This window comes from Fistularia commersonii, chromosome 28 (genome assembly GCF_037954325.1).
Source record: "Fistularia commersonii isolate RoL2024-O1a breed Wild chromosome 28, RoL_Fcom_v1.0, whole genome shotgun sequence".
NCBI lineage: Eukaryota > Metazoa > Chordata > Actinopteri > Syngnathiformes > Fistulariidae > Fistularia > Fistularia commersonii.
In genome coordinates, this window is record NC_141311.1 from 9,805,658 (window position 1) to 9,822,431 (window position 16,774).

A 16,774-nucleotide genomic window follows, 5' to 3' on the forward strand; every position below is an offset into this window, starting at 1 on the left:
TGACCTTGACGTGACTCTTTTCACCTGTTCCTTAACCCGATCGGGGAAACCGGGATTCATCATTCCGCGCTTTTCCTCACGCCAACAAGCGCGATTGGCTCTCCTTTTGAATTAACCCTTACCGGAACCCACGCCACGGTCAGGACTCCCGAAACAAACCAAACGCGCTGCTTTCCCCGGAGCTGGAGAGAGCTATCGAGCAGCTTAACCCCCCCTCGCCCCCGCCCCACCACTTCGAAAACGCTGAGGCAAGTTCTCCTCTTCACAACAGCCGCGAGCGAAGCAAAGACTACGCTGCGCCAAACTGGAAGAGGCTTTCCAGTAACCCTCCCCACCCCCTCACCCACCCGCAAATCCTAAAAAACCATGCAGTTTACATAGCAGGGTAAATGCCTGAGAGACATGTCGACCAGCCACCGGTTTCAGCTCCCGCTTTGGCATGGAGGGTTGGAGGCTTGGGAGGAGGGGAGTCAACATGCCTTTCAACCTAAAACACAGATTAATTGTTCGTCAGCCGAGGCGGCTTGATTTGAAATGGAGGAGAACGCGAGCACGTTGAGGAGACTTTTCTCCCCGCCTGATGTGGCGGTTGGTACGGTCCACACACACCCCCCCCCCTTCCCTTCCCACGTCCGGGGATCTGAGCGCGTGCGGTCGGTAATGCGATGTCTGTCAATGGAACGGCTTCGGCGGGCCTGATGAACACAGCGACTTTTTAATCTGCGGCTCCTCTTCGGCTGCCGCCGGGTTGGAGGGGAGGGGGGGGGGGGGGGGGATCAGGGTCGGGGTTGGGGGACGGCGGGTTTAGTTGGGTGGGGTGGAAGTGGGGGGGGACCCTGCTCCCCGCTCCTGAAGGAGAGACTTTGAATAGATTAGGGCTTCCCTCCGCATCCTGCATGCTGATGAGCATGCAACGGCTGCGTCTTTGGACGTTTTGAGTGTGAGGAGGGCGAGGAGACGGACCGCTGGGGGGTGCGGTGTATCCTGTCTGACAGGAATGAGCGCTGATTCAGATGTGGAACATCATCATGGTGGTTTGAGAATAAAAAGGTTCTGTTGGAGAAGGATTTAAAGAAAGGAGGATTACATAATCAATGGAAATACGTGTTAAAGTAATCAGATTACATTAGATTTGATTGCCCGGGCGACAGGACGGCACTCATGCTTATCCATGTGACTGTTTAGTGTGTGTCCATGTGTCATATGCTGGAATGAGTGTGTGTGTGTGTGTGTGTAGTGCAGGATGTTACCTTTTCTCCCTAAGAGAGTACATTAAAGAACCGAAGATCACCTACACGGAATTACATTGTCAATTCTCAAATTGAAAACAAAAAAAAACAAAATTCAGAATTTAACAAACAGCATCTTATTATTCAAAATAGATAAATCAATCAAAATATATATATTTTGTCAGAGTCTGGTGTCCATCACCCTGTCCCCCTGCAAAATCTTTTACGAGGAATGAATGGAGACGACCTGAGCAGTTGCGTTCCCTAATTTATACCTCTCCGAGCATCACGCAAAACACAACAAAAGTGTGTATATACATATATGCATAAGCTCAGCCGTTAGCAGTTGAGACGCTCCGGGACCCGGGTCCATCTTCGGTCTCTGACGCAGCGTGCGGGTCAGCTCGTAAGATCGACAATTCCGTACCTGGTCCTGACTCCATACATCCGTGCCACCGTCATCTCCTGATCCCTTAATCGTCCTTTACCCTAAGCGGGATTATTTGTTCATTTCTGATGGTTTCTTCCCGTCGGTAGCACCCCAACATCTGTAGTCAGCGTATTATCCTCATCTGGTGATCCACCCAACGTCTTCTATTCTCCCTTCTTGGCTTCCTTGTTTGTTCCTCCTATGACTTTTAACCCGCTTTCCTGTATGTTATTGCTGTCTGGTCAGTAAATACCCGCTCCTGCTTTTCCATCAACCCCAACTTGACCTGATCAACACTTATCCCCATCAAATTGGCATGATGTCCTCCACTATATATATATATATATATATATATATATATATATATATATATATATGTATTGAAAATTTTGTATGATACCAGCAAAACCAGAAAACCCCATAATTCCCCTGAAGGCCTTTGAATGCAGCAGACCTCTTGAGTGACCTGCCCTGTGCATATTCAGGGTTTTGGGGGTTTTGTTTACCTCGTCCTTCTCTGCCCGAGCGGCGAGACACCGTCCGGTTGTGGACCTGCTCCCCCGAGCGCTTTTAGACGCCATCCAGATGCTTTTGTTCTACGCCGAGTCTTAACAGTTCACCCCCCCCACACCCACACATGTGCTCTATTTGAAAACACAAAAGGAAACAATTGGATTCAAAAAATCAGTTTAGCTTTATTCATTTTTTTTAGATATTATGAAGCTTTAGGAATAATGATTCATCACATCGATTTTATTAACCACCCAGTTTGAACATGTTTACGACTGTCTAACAACCTGATAATTACATGCAGCTGTGCCGCCTGTAATAAATTATATGATTCGTCACGAGACTTTAATTTGAGGCCTTCGATCAATTTATACGAGACTTAGTTTAAATTATTAGAGCTCACCCCCCTCTACCCGCCCCTTTTTTCACTTTACCTAAAATAGACCTCAGTGTTCTTCTGACTCTGGTTCCAGGAGATGTTCTTCCTCAGGAATTTTGGTTCAAAACTCCAACAAGTGGGATGCCTGCTCTCCAATGTTTAACTAACCTAACCAAAGGTTAGCGGGTCAGATTTGAGGCCTCCAACCCCCACCTTCAGCTCCCACCTCCGCCTCTCCGCGCTGCCATGAGATAACTTTAAGAAGCTTAGGGGAAGTGAACTGGGAGGGGTTTGCGTCTTAATTAATATTTTATCATGCCGATCGTAAGCCTCGCCGACCTTCAGTGGAGGGGAGCCCGGCGGAAGATTAGCAGCGGAGGAAAGATGGCGGCGGAACAGGGCGTGAGCAGGCGGAGGTCGCCGAGGTCGAACTCCGAATTTGATCCGACATTGTTTTAAAAAAAAAAAAAAAAAAAACAAAAGTCGTGTTTTTTCGATAAAATCAGCTATAAAATCGGCTCCTGCGTCTCCGGGGTTCTTTCCAGGTGCTCCTTCTCCCTCCCACAGTCCAAAAACAGTCGGTAGCTTCAGCGAGGGCTCTAAATAGTCTGACGGTGTGAATAAGAGAATGTGATGCGATTGGATGTCTGTCAATGATTGACAGCTGTCTGGTACAGGTTAAGCCCCGCCCCTCGCCACAGCAGCAGCCGTGTGGATCCATATATAGCGTAAGCCTTAATTTTGTTTATGAAATATTTTTCTGAATACGTGCTTTTTTTTCACAGAAAATTTTCTCTGATAAATTAAATCTTTACCGGACGGCATTAATATTGCGGCAAAAAAAAAAAAAATGAAAAGGAAACGCACTCGTTTTTATCCCATTATTTTCAGTTTTCAAGAGGAGACTCTCGTGTGTGACAAACGGCCCTCCTCTTTAATTGCAGACTAAATTAATATAATCTGCATGACATCTTCATCCCTAAGAGTCTTCGGACTTTCTCGGCGCCACCGATCCGCCGTCACGGTTTGAAGGTCCCATCCGGTGCAGTGAATCCGTCCCGGTCGGTCCCGTTAAAGTGGGAGGATAGACATTGCATTGCCGTGTACGGCCTGATTTTTTCGGGGGGGGGGGGACCGGCGTGTACGACTTCAGGAGAAGGAAGTGAAAATCAATGGCGACTACAACTGTTGTGCTTTCACCTGAATCTGCCCCCCCACCCCACCCCGTAGATCACGGGGAGGGAGTAGGGGGGCCGTATTGACTGGCACCATTGATTCACCTGTGCTAACACTGGGCGTCTGAATATTTCAGAAGCCGGCGGCGGTGGTGGTGGTGGTGGTGGTGATGGGGGGGACATGAAGCTGCTGTAACGGAGGCACTGCGGAGGACATGAGCACGCTATTAGTCACAGTGTTTGTCTGCGTATGTGTGTGTGTGTGTGTGTGTGTGGGCAATGTGACGTAAAGGCTTCATTCAGGAGTGAGGCCGACTTTTTGTCAACGCCTGGGAAGGGGAGGGTTGAAATGTGGAGACTGAGAGAAGGAAGAAAGTGGAGGGGGGGTCTATTATATCCAGCATAAAATCACACAGCCCCCCCCCACCACCACGTCCACACACACACACACACACACACCACTTTCCCCATCGCCACCCTTGCTACTCCCATTTAGCAGCGAGTCACAGGAAGTCCCCCCCCCACCCGACCTAAGCATCATTAAAATAAGAAACCCTCTGTGACTCTGCTGGTTCTGCAGAATAACAGCTTGTTTTCCTCTTGTTGTTTTCCATGGAATCGGGGTGGAGCTCCCCTCCTTCTCTGACCTATTGCATTCATTCTCCTAACCCCACTCTTCATTGGTCTTTCTTTCATCCCAAAGTAGATGTTTCCTGGTGCTTCATCAAACACTTTAAATGCTCATAAGTGCTGTTGAGGAGCGTATGTGTGATGGCTACCCTGGGAGCGGGTTTGGGGGGCAGATAAACAAATGTGGGTTCTTCAGAGAGCCCTCTTCCCCCACTATAGAACATGCCAGCAGTCAATCGTCATATAACTACATATTCTATGTATTCATTTGAACCCGTCTATTTAACCTAATCGATTGCCCTGCCTTGGTTTTGCGGATTCTCTCCGTCTTCTCCGTTGAAATTGTCCGTAGGTGTGAATGAGAGGGGGAATGTTAGGACGCCTCTTTTTGATTGACAGCTTACCCGTCCGGGAAAGCCCCGCCTCCTGCCCCAGTGCCGACCGGGATTGGTCGCTGCCTATTTTTACTATTAAAGCGAGTGAATAAATGAATTTATTTTCCTTTCACTTTGCTACAAAGCGGTTTTCATGTAGAACCTTCACAGAGCCGCCGATGTTCCCGTCTTGGGGTCTCCAGGGAAGGAGCCTGGTTATGTAGAAACAGATGTTCCTGTTATCCATCTGTTGACGGATGTCATGGTAACGGGACAGAACCTGACCCAGAAGCAGAGATGGTCCGAACGGAGCGCGGAGCGAGACTAACTAGCGGATGGTGTTTTTCCAGCATCCTTCACACCACCATGTTGGTGGATTCGAACTGGCACTTTCTATTTTTACTTACATGATGGGTCAAACAAAAAAAAAACGAGAATGTGATCGGACGGGCGTTTTAGAGACGATGATGTCAGGGACGTCCTCCGTCGCCGTCTAGCAGCTAACCACTCGCATTAGCCCCTTCGCTGCGTTCCGGTCTCTCAGAAACGAAGTTCCACACTCCAAAAACAGAATGTCAGCCGAAACGGGAGTGAGAGGATGATGCCCCTCGAGGCGTTGCTAAGGGGCGACCCCCCCCTCACCCTCCCGCTCCAACCCCATGGGTAAAGTCATTGCGGGGTGTGGGGTGGGGGTGGGGGGGGGGTCGCCCCCTAGCGACGCCTCAGGACTATGAGGCTCTGTCAGCTTGCGAGATGGAAGCTGGCACTCGTCGTTGATGCCGTTCGTGTCGAAGATGACACCGAAGGGTCGTAGATCTTGGATCCTACACCCTCTTCTTCCGGAGAATATCTCCGTCTTGACTTCAAAAACAAAGAGGCGGTTTTCCCTTCTCCTCCTCTTCCCGCGTACGTTGACGCACCCCAGAACGTCGAGGATTTCAAGAATCGCCCGAAAGCTGAAGTCAATCGGTTTTTGATATCGATCAGAAACCAAATAATGTCACGTCCGTCACGGGTGACCTGCGGCGCACGCCAGCTGGAGTTTCATAGGACGATAATTGAATAAACCGATCGGCTAAGTTAACGGAACGAGCGGCTGCTGCGAGATATAAAGTCCTGCGATTGAACGGACGTGAGTTCGGGCGACAGCCCGCTGCAAGGTGGCGCAAAACGCCGAAAAGTGTGAGAGGCGCGGAGACAGAATCCCTGTGGTGGGATGTCAGGGATCCGCTTTTCGTAGCTCGCGCGGCGCCGCTGCTTTTCCACGCTCCCGTCGGTTTGACTCGGGTGTAGGTGGAGGTTCCCCTGCGCTCGGAGACAGGACTCCGGCGGAGCCGCCCACTCCCGCTCTGCCTCTCACGTGAGAAATGGGTCTATTTTTTTTTTTAGCCGCCGCTTAAGTTCTCCAGTAGATGTGGCCCGGTTTCTGACCCGATGCATCAGAGACTCCTTTTTCTAAACCTAGACTTTGGGATCATTTTTTTCCCCCGCTAATACGAGGTTAAAACCACGTGACCGTGTGAAGCCAATATGATGACGATGAGATTATGGGATGTGAGATGTTTGCATCCCTGTTAACATTATCAGATATGATAACTATGATGAAGGAGCCTTCCGAACATCATATTCTTCTAGAGGATTTGGATGTTCCTGACTTGGGGGAACCAATCCGACTTGTCATAGAGGCGATAGGCGGGGTTTAACCTCAACGTTTCAGCTGTCATTCAATAGAGTCATTCACAATGCGGGCAATTTAGAGTCCTTGTTTTTGGATGGAGGGAGGAGGATGGAAACCCTGGAGAGAGCCCGGGCAGGCAGGAGAACACGGAGAACCGATGCAAGCAATGGGAAAATCCACTTGGCCTTGAAAGCGGAGTCATCATTGCGGTCGGGACCCGCATGCAGTATCCAGAGCAGTCGGTTGGAAATGAAGAAGACTCTTGGATGAAGGTGAAACGTCTTCCAGAGTCTGGCCTCCAGGACAAGATTTATCAACATGTGTTTTAAAAGCCCGGTGGATTCTTTTGAGACCGATTGTGCGCTTGGCTTTCGGAACCGGAGAAACGTCCGGGAGTCCAGCTGGCGAGCTATAGGCGACTTTCGAAGAGCGAGGGATGGCGGCGAGAGCTGGATGTAATTCAGGCTGAGTAAAAGAAACACACACTTAGTATGAAACGCCCCCTTGCCTCCAGAGATGGAGCTGGCGAGAGCGATCACCCGGATCTGGAAAGGTCTCCTGCTCCAGCTTCCTCCCGCTGTTCCCCGCGTGTCGCTGTTTTCTTTTTTTTTTTTTCCCCCGTCTGTTGTCGTTCCTGGCGACCGCGCGGCGGCCCACATCTCGGCCGGCCGCGCCGAGTCCTGACTGACTGCTGACCTGCAGACGGGATCCGTCGCCGCGCCTCCCCCCCCTGCCGTGTGGATTAAGAGAATGTTAAGGGTCAGGACCTTCGCTTCCCCCGCTGCCGCTGTTTTCTTTTCAGAGTTCCTTTTTTAAAATGGCGACCCCACAGTTACCCAACCTTTACAGGCTGATATTATCTTTTTAGAATTAAAATGTACAGGATGTGAGGAGTCTCCCAACCTCCGGGACCTGGCGGGGCCCCCCGGCAAGCTAAGCATTAAAAATGAAGACGGGCAACCTGGTATTGCACGGATGCACAAAACTTTATTATTAATCCCCGAAGATATCAAACACGTCAGGCTGTATTACGGGAAAGTAGCGAAAGGGATGAAATCATGAAAAGGACACGGAGATGAGAAACGGCCCTGAATCTTTTATGGAACACAGAATATATGTCAAACTTAATGTCGACCAGTCGGGCAAAAATGTTTTTCTTTAACTTTGAAAGGACTCGGGGGAAAATTTAGAATAGAAAGCGGGATTTTGGGAAACAAAGAGCATTGATGATCAAGGAGAGGAAAACATCATTTACTTTATTTTTCCTGCCGTCGTTCCTCCTTTTATGCACCGAACCAGCGGTTGTCTCCCAGTCTGGACAGTCGGATTTACATCCTTTTTTACACCGTCTCTCTGTTTGCAGCTTCCATCGAAAGAACGGCGTCTTTTTAATCAAAGCTGAAAAAGAATCAGGCCCTTGTGTGTTTTCCGCTGCTCTGGATTGGACTGTACCATTCCGTACACTCAGAGGGGGATAATCAATTGCCAGACCGGATTTGTAGCAATATAACATCATTCACATTTTCATAGAATTATTGTTATAATTTCTTATTTTATGATGGTTATAATTTTTGATAAATCAGCTAAAATCTGCCTTTTTTTAAATAGAATAACCACCAACCCCTTCTCCTTGTTGTACATAGTATGTGCCACAGCCTGGAGACCACCTCCGCAGTTGGACCCCAGATTGAACCCGGGACTTTCCATATCGAGATGCATGGGTTTTCATCGGGTCTTATCGCCGTGGCAACGTTGCAAGTGGACACTAAGCGGGTACAGGGTTGTCTGGAAAACGCCGCCGGCTGTCATTCCGCTTCTCTCAGAATCTGACATTTAATCAAATTTGGGCCTCAGTTATGATCTTGGCTTCAAAGAACGTTTCCCATCGTCGCGGCAACCCCCACCCTCTCAGCGGGAAGTGAGAGGCTCCTCCCATCGAGGGAGCAGATGCTTTCATCTGTTTTTCGCAGTCCAAGATCAGCGCGTAGGTTCATTACAGAAAAAGTTTCAGCCGCTGCAGATGAGAGAGTGAATGGTGTCTGTGATTGACAGGTTAAGCTCCGCCCCTCGCCTCAGCGACAGCCCGGATTGGCTCCCGTCCTCGGAGACCCAGAGTCGCCCGCACTCATTTATTTTCCTGTTTGCTTCAATTCATACTCAAATCATTTCCTTGTTCCAGACCTCTTTGTGTATTGATCCCGGTCTAATACGGGAAAATAATTAACGTGCCACACGTGCACTGCTTGAACCCGCGTGCACATACAGATCCTTCACAGCGATCACTCACTCTGATCGTGTTTCTCTTCCCATCTACTTTAATGGCGATGATATTGACGGGTGATTTTCCATGATACAGATGCATCAGTTAATCGATCCGTCATATTGACAAGCCTGTTAATAGATGCGATGCTGGCGAGTGTGTTACTCAATCAGCAAGAATGAGAAGTCTGTTATTGATCGGGGGTATTAATAATTCCGTTAATCAATCAATTTCGAGACAGCTTTGTGTTCGTGTTCCATATGTTTCAGTTGTCCCCGGTGGCTCCCGCCTGGTTTCCCCGAAAAGGATCATGAATCCATATTTGAAAACCCCAGCGTTGAAGAATTTTGTTCACAACATTGTAAAACTTACTTGATATTTGACTGTGACTTGGGCCTCTAACCACAGTCGCAACTAGGATTGGCTCAGCTGGACTACAACTGGCCTCCAAAAATGGCCGCGCTGAGACAAAATCGGAATGGTTCTTGCACGTCGCTTCGACGGTAATACAAAGACATTTTGATGAAAGAGGATATTTAATTTTTATATATTAGAAATAAACCAAAGACGCTGTTTGACAAATGCCTTCACTTTCCCGCATCTCCTTTGCGTGCTCATCAGCATTTCATTTAAAAAAATCAACAATGGAGATTTGTGGAGCCGCCTGACCGAAACTCTCAGGGGCTATATCACGCAACAGATTAGAAAGATTTAAGGTTTATTAGATAAATTTAAGTTTTTTTGATTTATTTCCCTTTTTAGGTTGTTTCCTTTCAGCCCTTTTCTTTGCAGTTTGAAAGTTTGAAAACAGGAAGCGAAGGGATTTGTGCCTCCGGGGAGCTGCTCTGCCGTTCGACAGAAAATCGGCGCCACGTGTCATCGCTCGACGTTTGTTTTTTTTTTGAAACAGAAACGCTTTCCTTTGAATAGAGGATGAGGGGAAAGATGCCAGAGAAGGTCCTGACCTTTGCCCCATTTTTTTGTGATGAAGCAGGAACTTTCCCGCCGCTCCTGAATGGCGGCGGGTCGTACGGCAGAATGGATGATGGCGTTCAGACCCCTGTTCAGTCACTGCCATTCGTGCAAGAGTGTGTATAGGATGCTAATGAAAGGGGGGGACTATGAGGGGGGATACAGCTGGATGGAGCGGTGAATAGGTAACCATGGTAACTCTGTTGGCTAAGATTTGAATGCAAGGAGTGAGAGTGCAAAAAAAAAAGGGGGGGGGTTGGCTGGGAGGAAGCTGCAGTGTGTTTGTGTGCTGCAGAGATGGAATGAAGGGGCTTGGGGTGGGGGGGGGGGTCAAGGGGTTAATATTCATCATTGTAGAAGGTTAATCTTTCATCAAACTGCAAAGTTAATGCAGCATTTACCCCCCCCCCCCCCCTGCACACACACAACTAGACACTACACAAGGGTGGGGGTGATGTGTGTGTGTGTGGGGGGGGGTGCAGAGAGGAAGAGAGTGTTTCTTATGAAGAGGAGGAGATGGGAGACAGCAGGATGAAGACATCAAGAGAGTGGAGGGGAAGAGGATAAAAAGGACTGTGCGGGGCGGCGGTGGCGAAGGGGTGTACAGGTAGAAAGACATGCACGGCGAGGAGGAGCACAATCACCCGGCTGTCGCCTCCAACTAGTCTCAGCCCCCCCACCCCCCTCCCCCCTCCCCACACCCTGGATCTCTGAGACAGCTTCCCCTCAAGAAGGAAGGACCACGGTGGCTAGAGGTTAAGATACAGATCAAAAATAACTTCCTCTTCTTCTATTCGCTGCGAACCGACGCCGTCCGTGTCCTGCCGCCGCCGCCGCCGCCGCCGGCTGCCAGGAAGGTGTCGGGATGTCAAAAATAACCTCCTCTTATTTTTGTGTCCCTCCAATACCGACAGTTGTCTGGGTGTCGGGGCTTCCGTCCTGCCCGTTGTCCGGGTGTCCGAGTTTCGGGTCCTTCCCCTCTTTGTTCATCACGGTGCCTTTCCGCGTGTCTTGATGTCATTGAACTCCCGCGCACGCGTTATTGATCATTCCCCCCCCCCTTACACCGCTGCCCCCCCCCCCCCACCCTCAGCCCTTCCTGCCCCCCCACCTGTTTCATATTCATCTTCCTCCGCTGTATTTGCCTCCATCTCCCCGCTCTATGTGTCTCTGTTGTCTTTCCTCTCCCTCCGTCTCTGTCTGTTTTATATTCATCTCTCCATTGAGTCCCCCTCCCTCCGAGAATGGGGGGGGGGGGTTATTAATATTAATGCCTCCCCCTTCTCTCACTCCCCCTTATGCCTCTTTTTTATCTCTCTTTTACTACTGATCTCTTCTTTTGCTCTTCACACTATTTATACCCATCTCTGGCTCTTTATCCCTCATCATCCCTTTCAGTCAACCTTCCCTCCATATGTCTTCATCTCTGCCCCCCCCTCCTCTTCCTCCTCCTCCTCCTCAGCAGGCTCTCTGCAGCTGTTCAGTATTCGTCTATTACTGTAGTGTTGATAATTCCCCTCTCTGCCTGCAGCCATACAGTCATCTATCAGATTAATAATCCCTCTCGCCTTCTCCTTCTCTGTCGCTCCTCTTCTTCCTCCGGCCTCTTCCTGCCCGCCGTCCTTATTCCTCTCGCCTCATTGTGTCACATGAGCTTCGAGTGTCGAAGCTGTGTCGTTACAGATGTCGTCGCTAACGCCCCCGGATCGAGGTTATTTGGGTCTAAACCACCTGTGGGGAGGAGGGGGCTCTCGGGGGCTTCTACGATGCTGCTTGCTATTGTATCTTGATGTTCCTAATGTAGCTTCTTGATGCTGGTTTCTGATCTGTGTTCTTGGCACTGATTCCTTGAGCTCAGTTCCTGATGCTTGGTCCGGATGCAGGTTCTTCATCCTGGTTTCTTCGGGAGGTTTTCGATGCCGGTTTCCGATGCCGGACAGCCGTCGTGGTTATTTTGCTGATTCTCAATGCGAGTTCTTAGCGCCAGGTCTTGATGCTGGTCCTTGATGCTGGTTCTCGATACTGATTCTTGAAGCTGGTTCTTCGAGCTCAGCTCCTGATGCCAGGTCTGGATGCAGATTCTTGATGCGGGTTCTTCATCCTGGTTCTTTATGGAGGCTCTTGATGCTTGTTTGCATCAAGAAGCTGGATTGCGACCCTTGTGCTAATGCCAATGCTAATGCTATTTCTTGACGGAGGTCGTTGATGCTGGTTCCGGATGCATGTTCTTGATGCTGATTGTGGGTGCAGGCTCTTGTTCTTGGTCCTTGATGCTGGTTCTGGATTCAGGTCTGGATGCAGGTTCTTGATGCGGGTTCTTCATCCTGGTTCTTTATGGAGGCTCTTGATGCTTGTTTGCATTAAGAAGCTGGATTGCGACCCTTGTGCTAATGCTAATGCTAATGCTAATTCTTGACGGAGGTCGTTGATGCTGGTTCTGGATGCCTGTTCTTGATGCTGATTGTGGGTGCAGGTTCTTGTTTTTGGTCCTTGATGCTGGTTCTGGATTCAGGTCTTGGCTGCAGGTTCATAATGCTGTCTCCGGTTGCAGGTTGTGGACGCACTTTCTCGATGCCGGTTTCTTTCGGTGTTTTTAAGGCCGGGATCTTTCCACCCGCTGTCTGGTTGTTATCTTCTAGGCTCACACCATCTCTGTCTGAAGGTCAGGTCACATGTTCCCGCTTCTTCTTCCCAGAGCTGACGTCAAGGCTCTCGCCTGCAGGAAAAAAAAAAAAACAGAAGGTGGTTCTCTTCTCATTCCTGTTGTCGAACGTTAGAACTCAGCTGTGCGTGAGTTTAAGACAGGACACGTTTTGTGCATCAGTGAGCTCCATGGAAACCTCCTCTCAGGACCGCGGGGTGGCTTCTGGTGTCCAGCATGTCCACTTTAAAACTATCTACCATTTGTATATTTCCTCGGTTTTAGGTTCCAAGGGGAACGGCTGGAGGGTCTGATGCGGATCTGAATGTGGTCTCACTCAGGTGGCGTTTCCTTTCGAGGGAGGAAAAAACCCCACATCAGAAGGCAATGAATATTGATGAAGTGTTTCTATACTCTTTGATAAAAGGTAGGGTTCTGTCACTCGCTCTTCTTGAAAAATGCAGTTTGTTGCTCAAAAACTCAGAGGGGTTTCAGACGTGAGTGGAATCACCCGGAGGGGAGGTTTGGAGAACCTGGAGTCCAGACAGGAGGAGGATGAGACTTCATGCAGAGCTGGGGTCTTCATCCACTGATAAATATTATAGCTTTAAAAAAGTTTCCGGTTCAAATGTACCGCTAGACTGGGCTCTGTCTGTTCTCCTGCCCAAATTCCCTCCAAAATCTCTGTCTTCCTCCCACAGTCCAAAATCAGTCAGTGCGTTCAGTGAGGACGGTGCATAGGTGTGAATGAAAGGGTGAACGCTCGGATGCCTGTGATTGACAGCTGAAGCCGCCCAGTGTAGACCCCGCCTCTTGTCCCAGCGACAGCTGTGATTGGCTCCTGTCCCTGTCACTCACGAAAGGTTTTGAATATGGACAAATGAATGAATGATTGGAAGGTTAGTTTACATAATAATATATAATATTATATTATATTACATTACAATGTCGGGTGTCTCTTTCTGAGCTTAAACCCCATCCTCCATCACAATACTGCCCCAATTGATTCAAAGCTGAAAAAAAGATATATAGATATATATAATATGATTATGTATGTATGTACATATATCTATATTTATACACGCATGTATACAGACACAAAATTTTAATAATGCTCGATAATCGCTGTTAAACTCAGATAACAAATGAATGATTAGATTAGATTGGATTAGATTAGATTAGATAATAAAATCTTTACAGATCATTGTACGGGTTAGCCAAATGTTATAAGTCAATAATGGATAATGGATAATGAATCCACGTACAGTGAATTGGAGCTGAATGTGTAATGATGCAGTGGTTTGGTCTTCGAGAAGGTTCAGGTCAAGGTCTAAAGGGTGTTTTTTTCCGAATGTGCGTCTGCTTTGGTTGCTTAGCATCGGCTGGAAACTCGTGATGAGGCTGTTTTTCCTCGTCCCCTCCAATTAAGCTGCAAAAAGTAATGAAAAAAAAGCATCACTTGGAAGCAGGAAACACCTTCCCGCCTCCACTTTCCCCGTCACGGCGTCTCCATACTTTCCCCATCACCACCTCGAACCGCTGCTCACAGAAAATCTGCTTCCACCTGCCCCGGGTGCCAGGATTTGATTTCTGACAAAACGTCTGCTCGGGGATTAGGTTGGGATTTGATATGAGCAGCGACACAGAAGTTCCTACGCCGCTCGGAGATTTTTTGACAACCCCCTCCCGTGATAAGCCACGCTATAGATGTCTCCCCATTATTGGTGCTATTCAACTCAAAAGCGGCGTCTTGTGTTCTGCTGTTAATACCCCCCCCCCCCCCTTTCTCTCTCGCTTTCTCTCTTTCTTTCTCTTTCTTTCTCCCTCCCTCTTTGTTCCCCCTCAGCAGCCCCTGGGCTTGTCTGACTTCATGAGGAGCCTCGTCCGGATCCCCAGACGACCTCGCGCCAAACGGGAATAACATCCGTCCGCCCCGCACTGCTCTATGCTCCAGAGTTCGGCGGAGAGAACAGGGCGATCGGCAGCGGACGCGGCACGTCTCGGAGGATGCGGGGCTAGAGGCCACCTAGCGCCACCTGGGGGAAGCGGAACCGCAGATCCACCGGCGTGGAGCCCCTCGTCTGCACCTTCGGATTGACGGGCAGGGTCATGACCCAGTTGCCATGCGCATCACCACGCTGACCTGCCTCCCCGGCCCCTCCCCCTTCCTCTTTCTATTGGCCCAGCTGCTGCTGCGGCTCCTCCTCCCCGGGCCGGAGCCGGCGGGGGCCGCCTCGTCCTGCCCCTCGCTCTGCACCTGCTCCAACCAGGCCAGCCGGGTCATCTGCACCCGGCAGAACCTGGAGGAGGTGCCCGAGAGCATATCGGTCAACACGCGGTACCTCAACCTGCAAGAGAACTCCATCCAGGTGAGCTGGCGGCGCTCAGGGATTGGATTTTTGGCGTCGCGTGTTTGGCGCGGGATACAGAGGAAATACAATATGAGCGGCGGAGAGAAAACACACACGTCCCAGCGGGACGACACTGGAGCCCATTCATTTTTAATTTCTGTTATTGTTTCTCGCTGTAAGTCATGTAATTTAATAGCCGTCTGCAAATATTGATTTTTTTTTTTTTCTCCTCTTACTGCTGGTTTAGTCTCTAATATCATGGCGAGAGACACCGGGGGTCGCGGTTCACACTCCCTCGCTTTTATTTACAAGCACGTGGGAGAATAAATCACACACTTCCCCTCGTGCCTCGCGCGAACCGCAGTAATTACATCTCTGCTCCGCATCGACTTCCGTACCGACTTGCTCCCGGTTGTCTGATGTCGACGTTTCAGTTTAGAAAAATCAAATCGAATCAAAAGGGATGAAATGCGGTGGCCGCGGAGCGTGACTCCCAACGCGGAAGATGACAGAAACTACATTCCAGGGGTCAAAGGTCAAAACACTGGTGGTTTCTTTGGCATGGAAATGACCTCATGGGTAAAAGTACAACATTGTAATAAAAAGGTCTAAATTCCAGCGGAGGCATGAATGCCAGAGCAGGAAGCGGTCTGAGCTCTGACCCGAGCCGGCTGCGGTTCGGCGTTGCCATGCCGATGTGAGCTGCGCAGCGGCCTGCCGGACAAGAGAAGAAGAGTCGGGCTCAGAGATGCATCTCCGCCTCCGGGCTGTCAATCAGGATTAACACCGGCTTCCTCCTTCTGCCTCTGAACCACAGGAGGGGGAAATCGCTAAAAGTGGCGACAAGAAGCATTTTGTTTGTCCTGTCAAAATAATGGCTTAAATGTTTCTCTTTCATTACTCTACCGAAATTCTCTTGGCGCCTTCGTTGGAGGGATCGCGGCTTAAAATCGCCCCTTAAAACCAGACGGCGTTCTGCGGCTTTTCAGAGGAAGACCGTCAATCCATCGATTCCAAGCATCATCCGCCAAATATAAACAGAGGGAGTTGATTTTCGCTGGTCTGGCGGTCTCGGCCACAGGATAGGTTTTAAAATCCTCCATCTGACGGCGAGCGTGGCGTTTCCTCAAGGCGTCTCTTCCGCTCTCAGACGGCTCTGCGACTTATTAGTCCGACATCCTTGCCCCCCCTCCATCCCCCGCCACCCCGACGGTAAAAGCAGCAGTAAGCGCTGGGGGACGTTAACATGACGTGGCGATGCACGATTTGAAATGCGAGCTGCTAATGTACGCCGTTCAAGTGCAAGAAGAAGAAGAAGAAGAAGAAGAAGCAGACTAGAAAAAAAAAAATCTTTCATTTTTAGCCGGTAGATTCTGATTCGGTTTGTTGTTTCCTGCAGCCCCACTTGAAATGATTAAAAATCTAAAAATGTTTGTGCACCTGAAGGCATCCCGGATTCTCCGGCTTGTTTTTTCCTTCGCTGACGACCCTGAAAGTAAAGCCTTGACAGCTCCCGCCCCCTCTCAACTCTCCCTCCCTCTCTTTTAGCCGAGATCGACCCCCCCCACCCACACCCTCCACGGTGGCCCCACTCCAAGAGTGTCTGTGCGCCTGGTTGTAGGCTCTGAACTCTTGTATCTCTGATATTTAGAGATCTGAGGATCTTTGACAAGAAGATTTCAGGTTCTAATCAAGTTCTCAACTGGGTTCCCTCTGTGTGCGTGGGGTCTCCGTGTTCTCCGTGTGCCCCTCGCCTGTCTGGGTTCTCTCCGGGGAACCACATCATCCCCGGCATCAAGCTCACTGCAACCGACCGACATCTTTTCCCCAACAAATGAGCGTTGTTTTTGGAACGGTTAGCGGGTTCTCAAACTGCCGCGGTGCCTTCGCTGTCACCGTACATCGTTTCCACACCAGAACGGGAAACCGGGTGCTGATTTCAGCTCTGTGAGGAACCAAAACAAAAACGTCTGTCTGGTCCGCCGGACCGGACTCCGGCCGATCTGACCTTCGGCGAGGGATCGGAGTCAGAAGATGCTCGCCGCCTCTGCTGCGGCGACGTGAGGTGTGGAAGGTGTCGGCAACAAAAGCATCTAAAGTCCGAGATAAAACAGCATCGGTCGACGATCTAAGCCGGAATGGGAT

At 49.6% G+C, this 16,774-nt stretch overlaps 1 protein-coding gene across 2 annotated transcripts in view; it reads left to right on the forward strand.

Moving 5' to 3' along the window:
- The window catches only part of lrrc4ba (leucine rich repeat containing 4Ba), a 38,366-nt gene that overhangs the window by 10,843 nt on the left and 10,749 nt on the right, over positions 1-16,774 (forward strand). Inside the window, exon 2 of one of the 2 annotated variants that reach the window (XM_086175442.1) lies at positions 14,128-14,647. In XM_086175442.1, coding sequence (XP_086031568.1) covers positions 14,402-14,647 — 246 coding nt within the window. In that variant the 5' untranslated portion in view covers positions 14,128-14,401. Of the gene's footprint in view, positions 1-14,124; positions 14,648-16,774 lie in introns of both variants that reach the window. The other variant, XM_086175443.1, reaches the window with a different exon arrangement.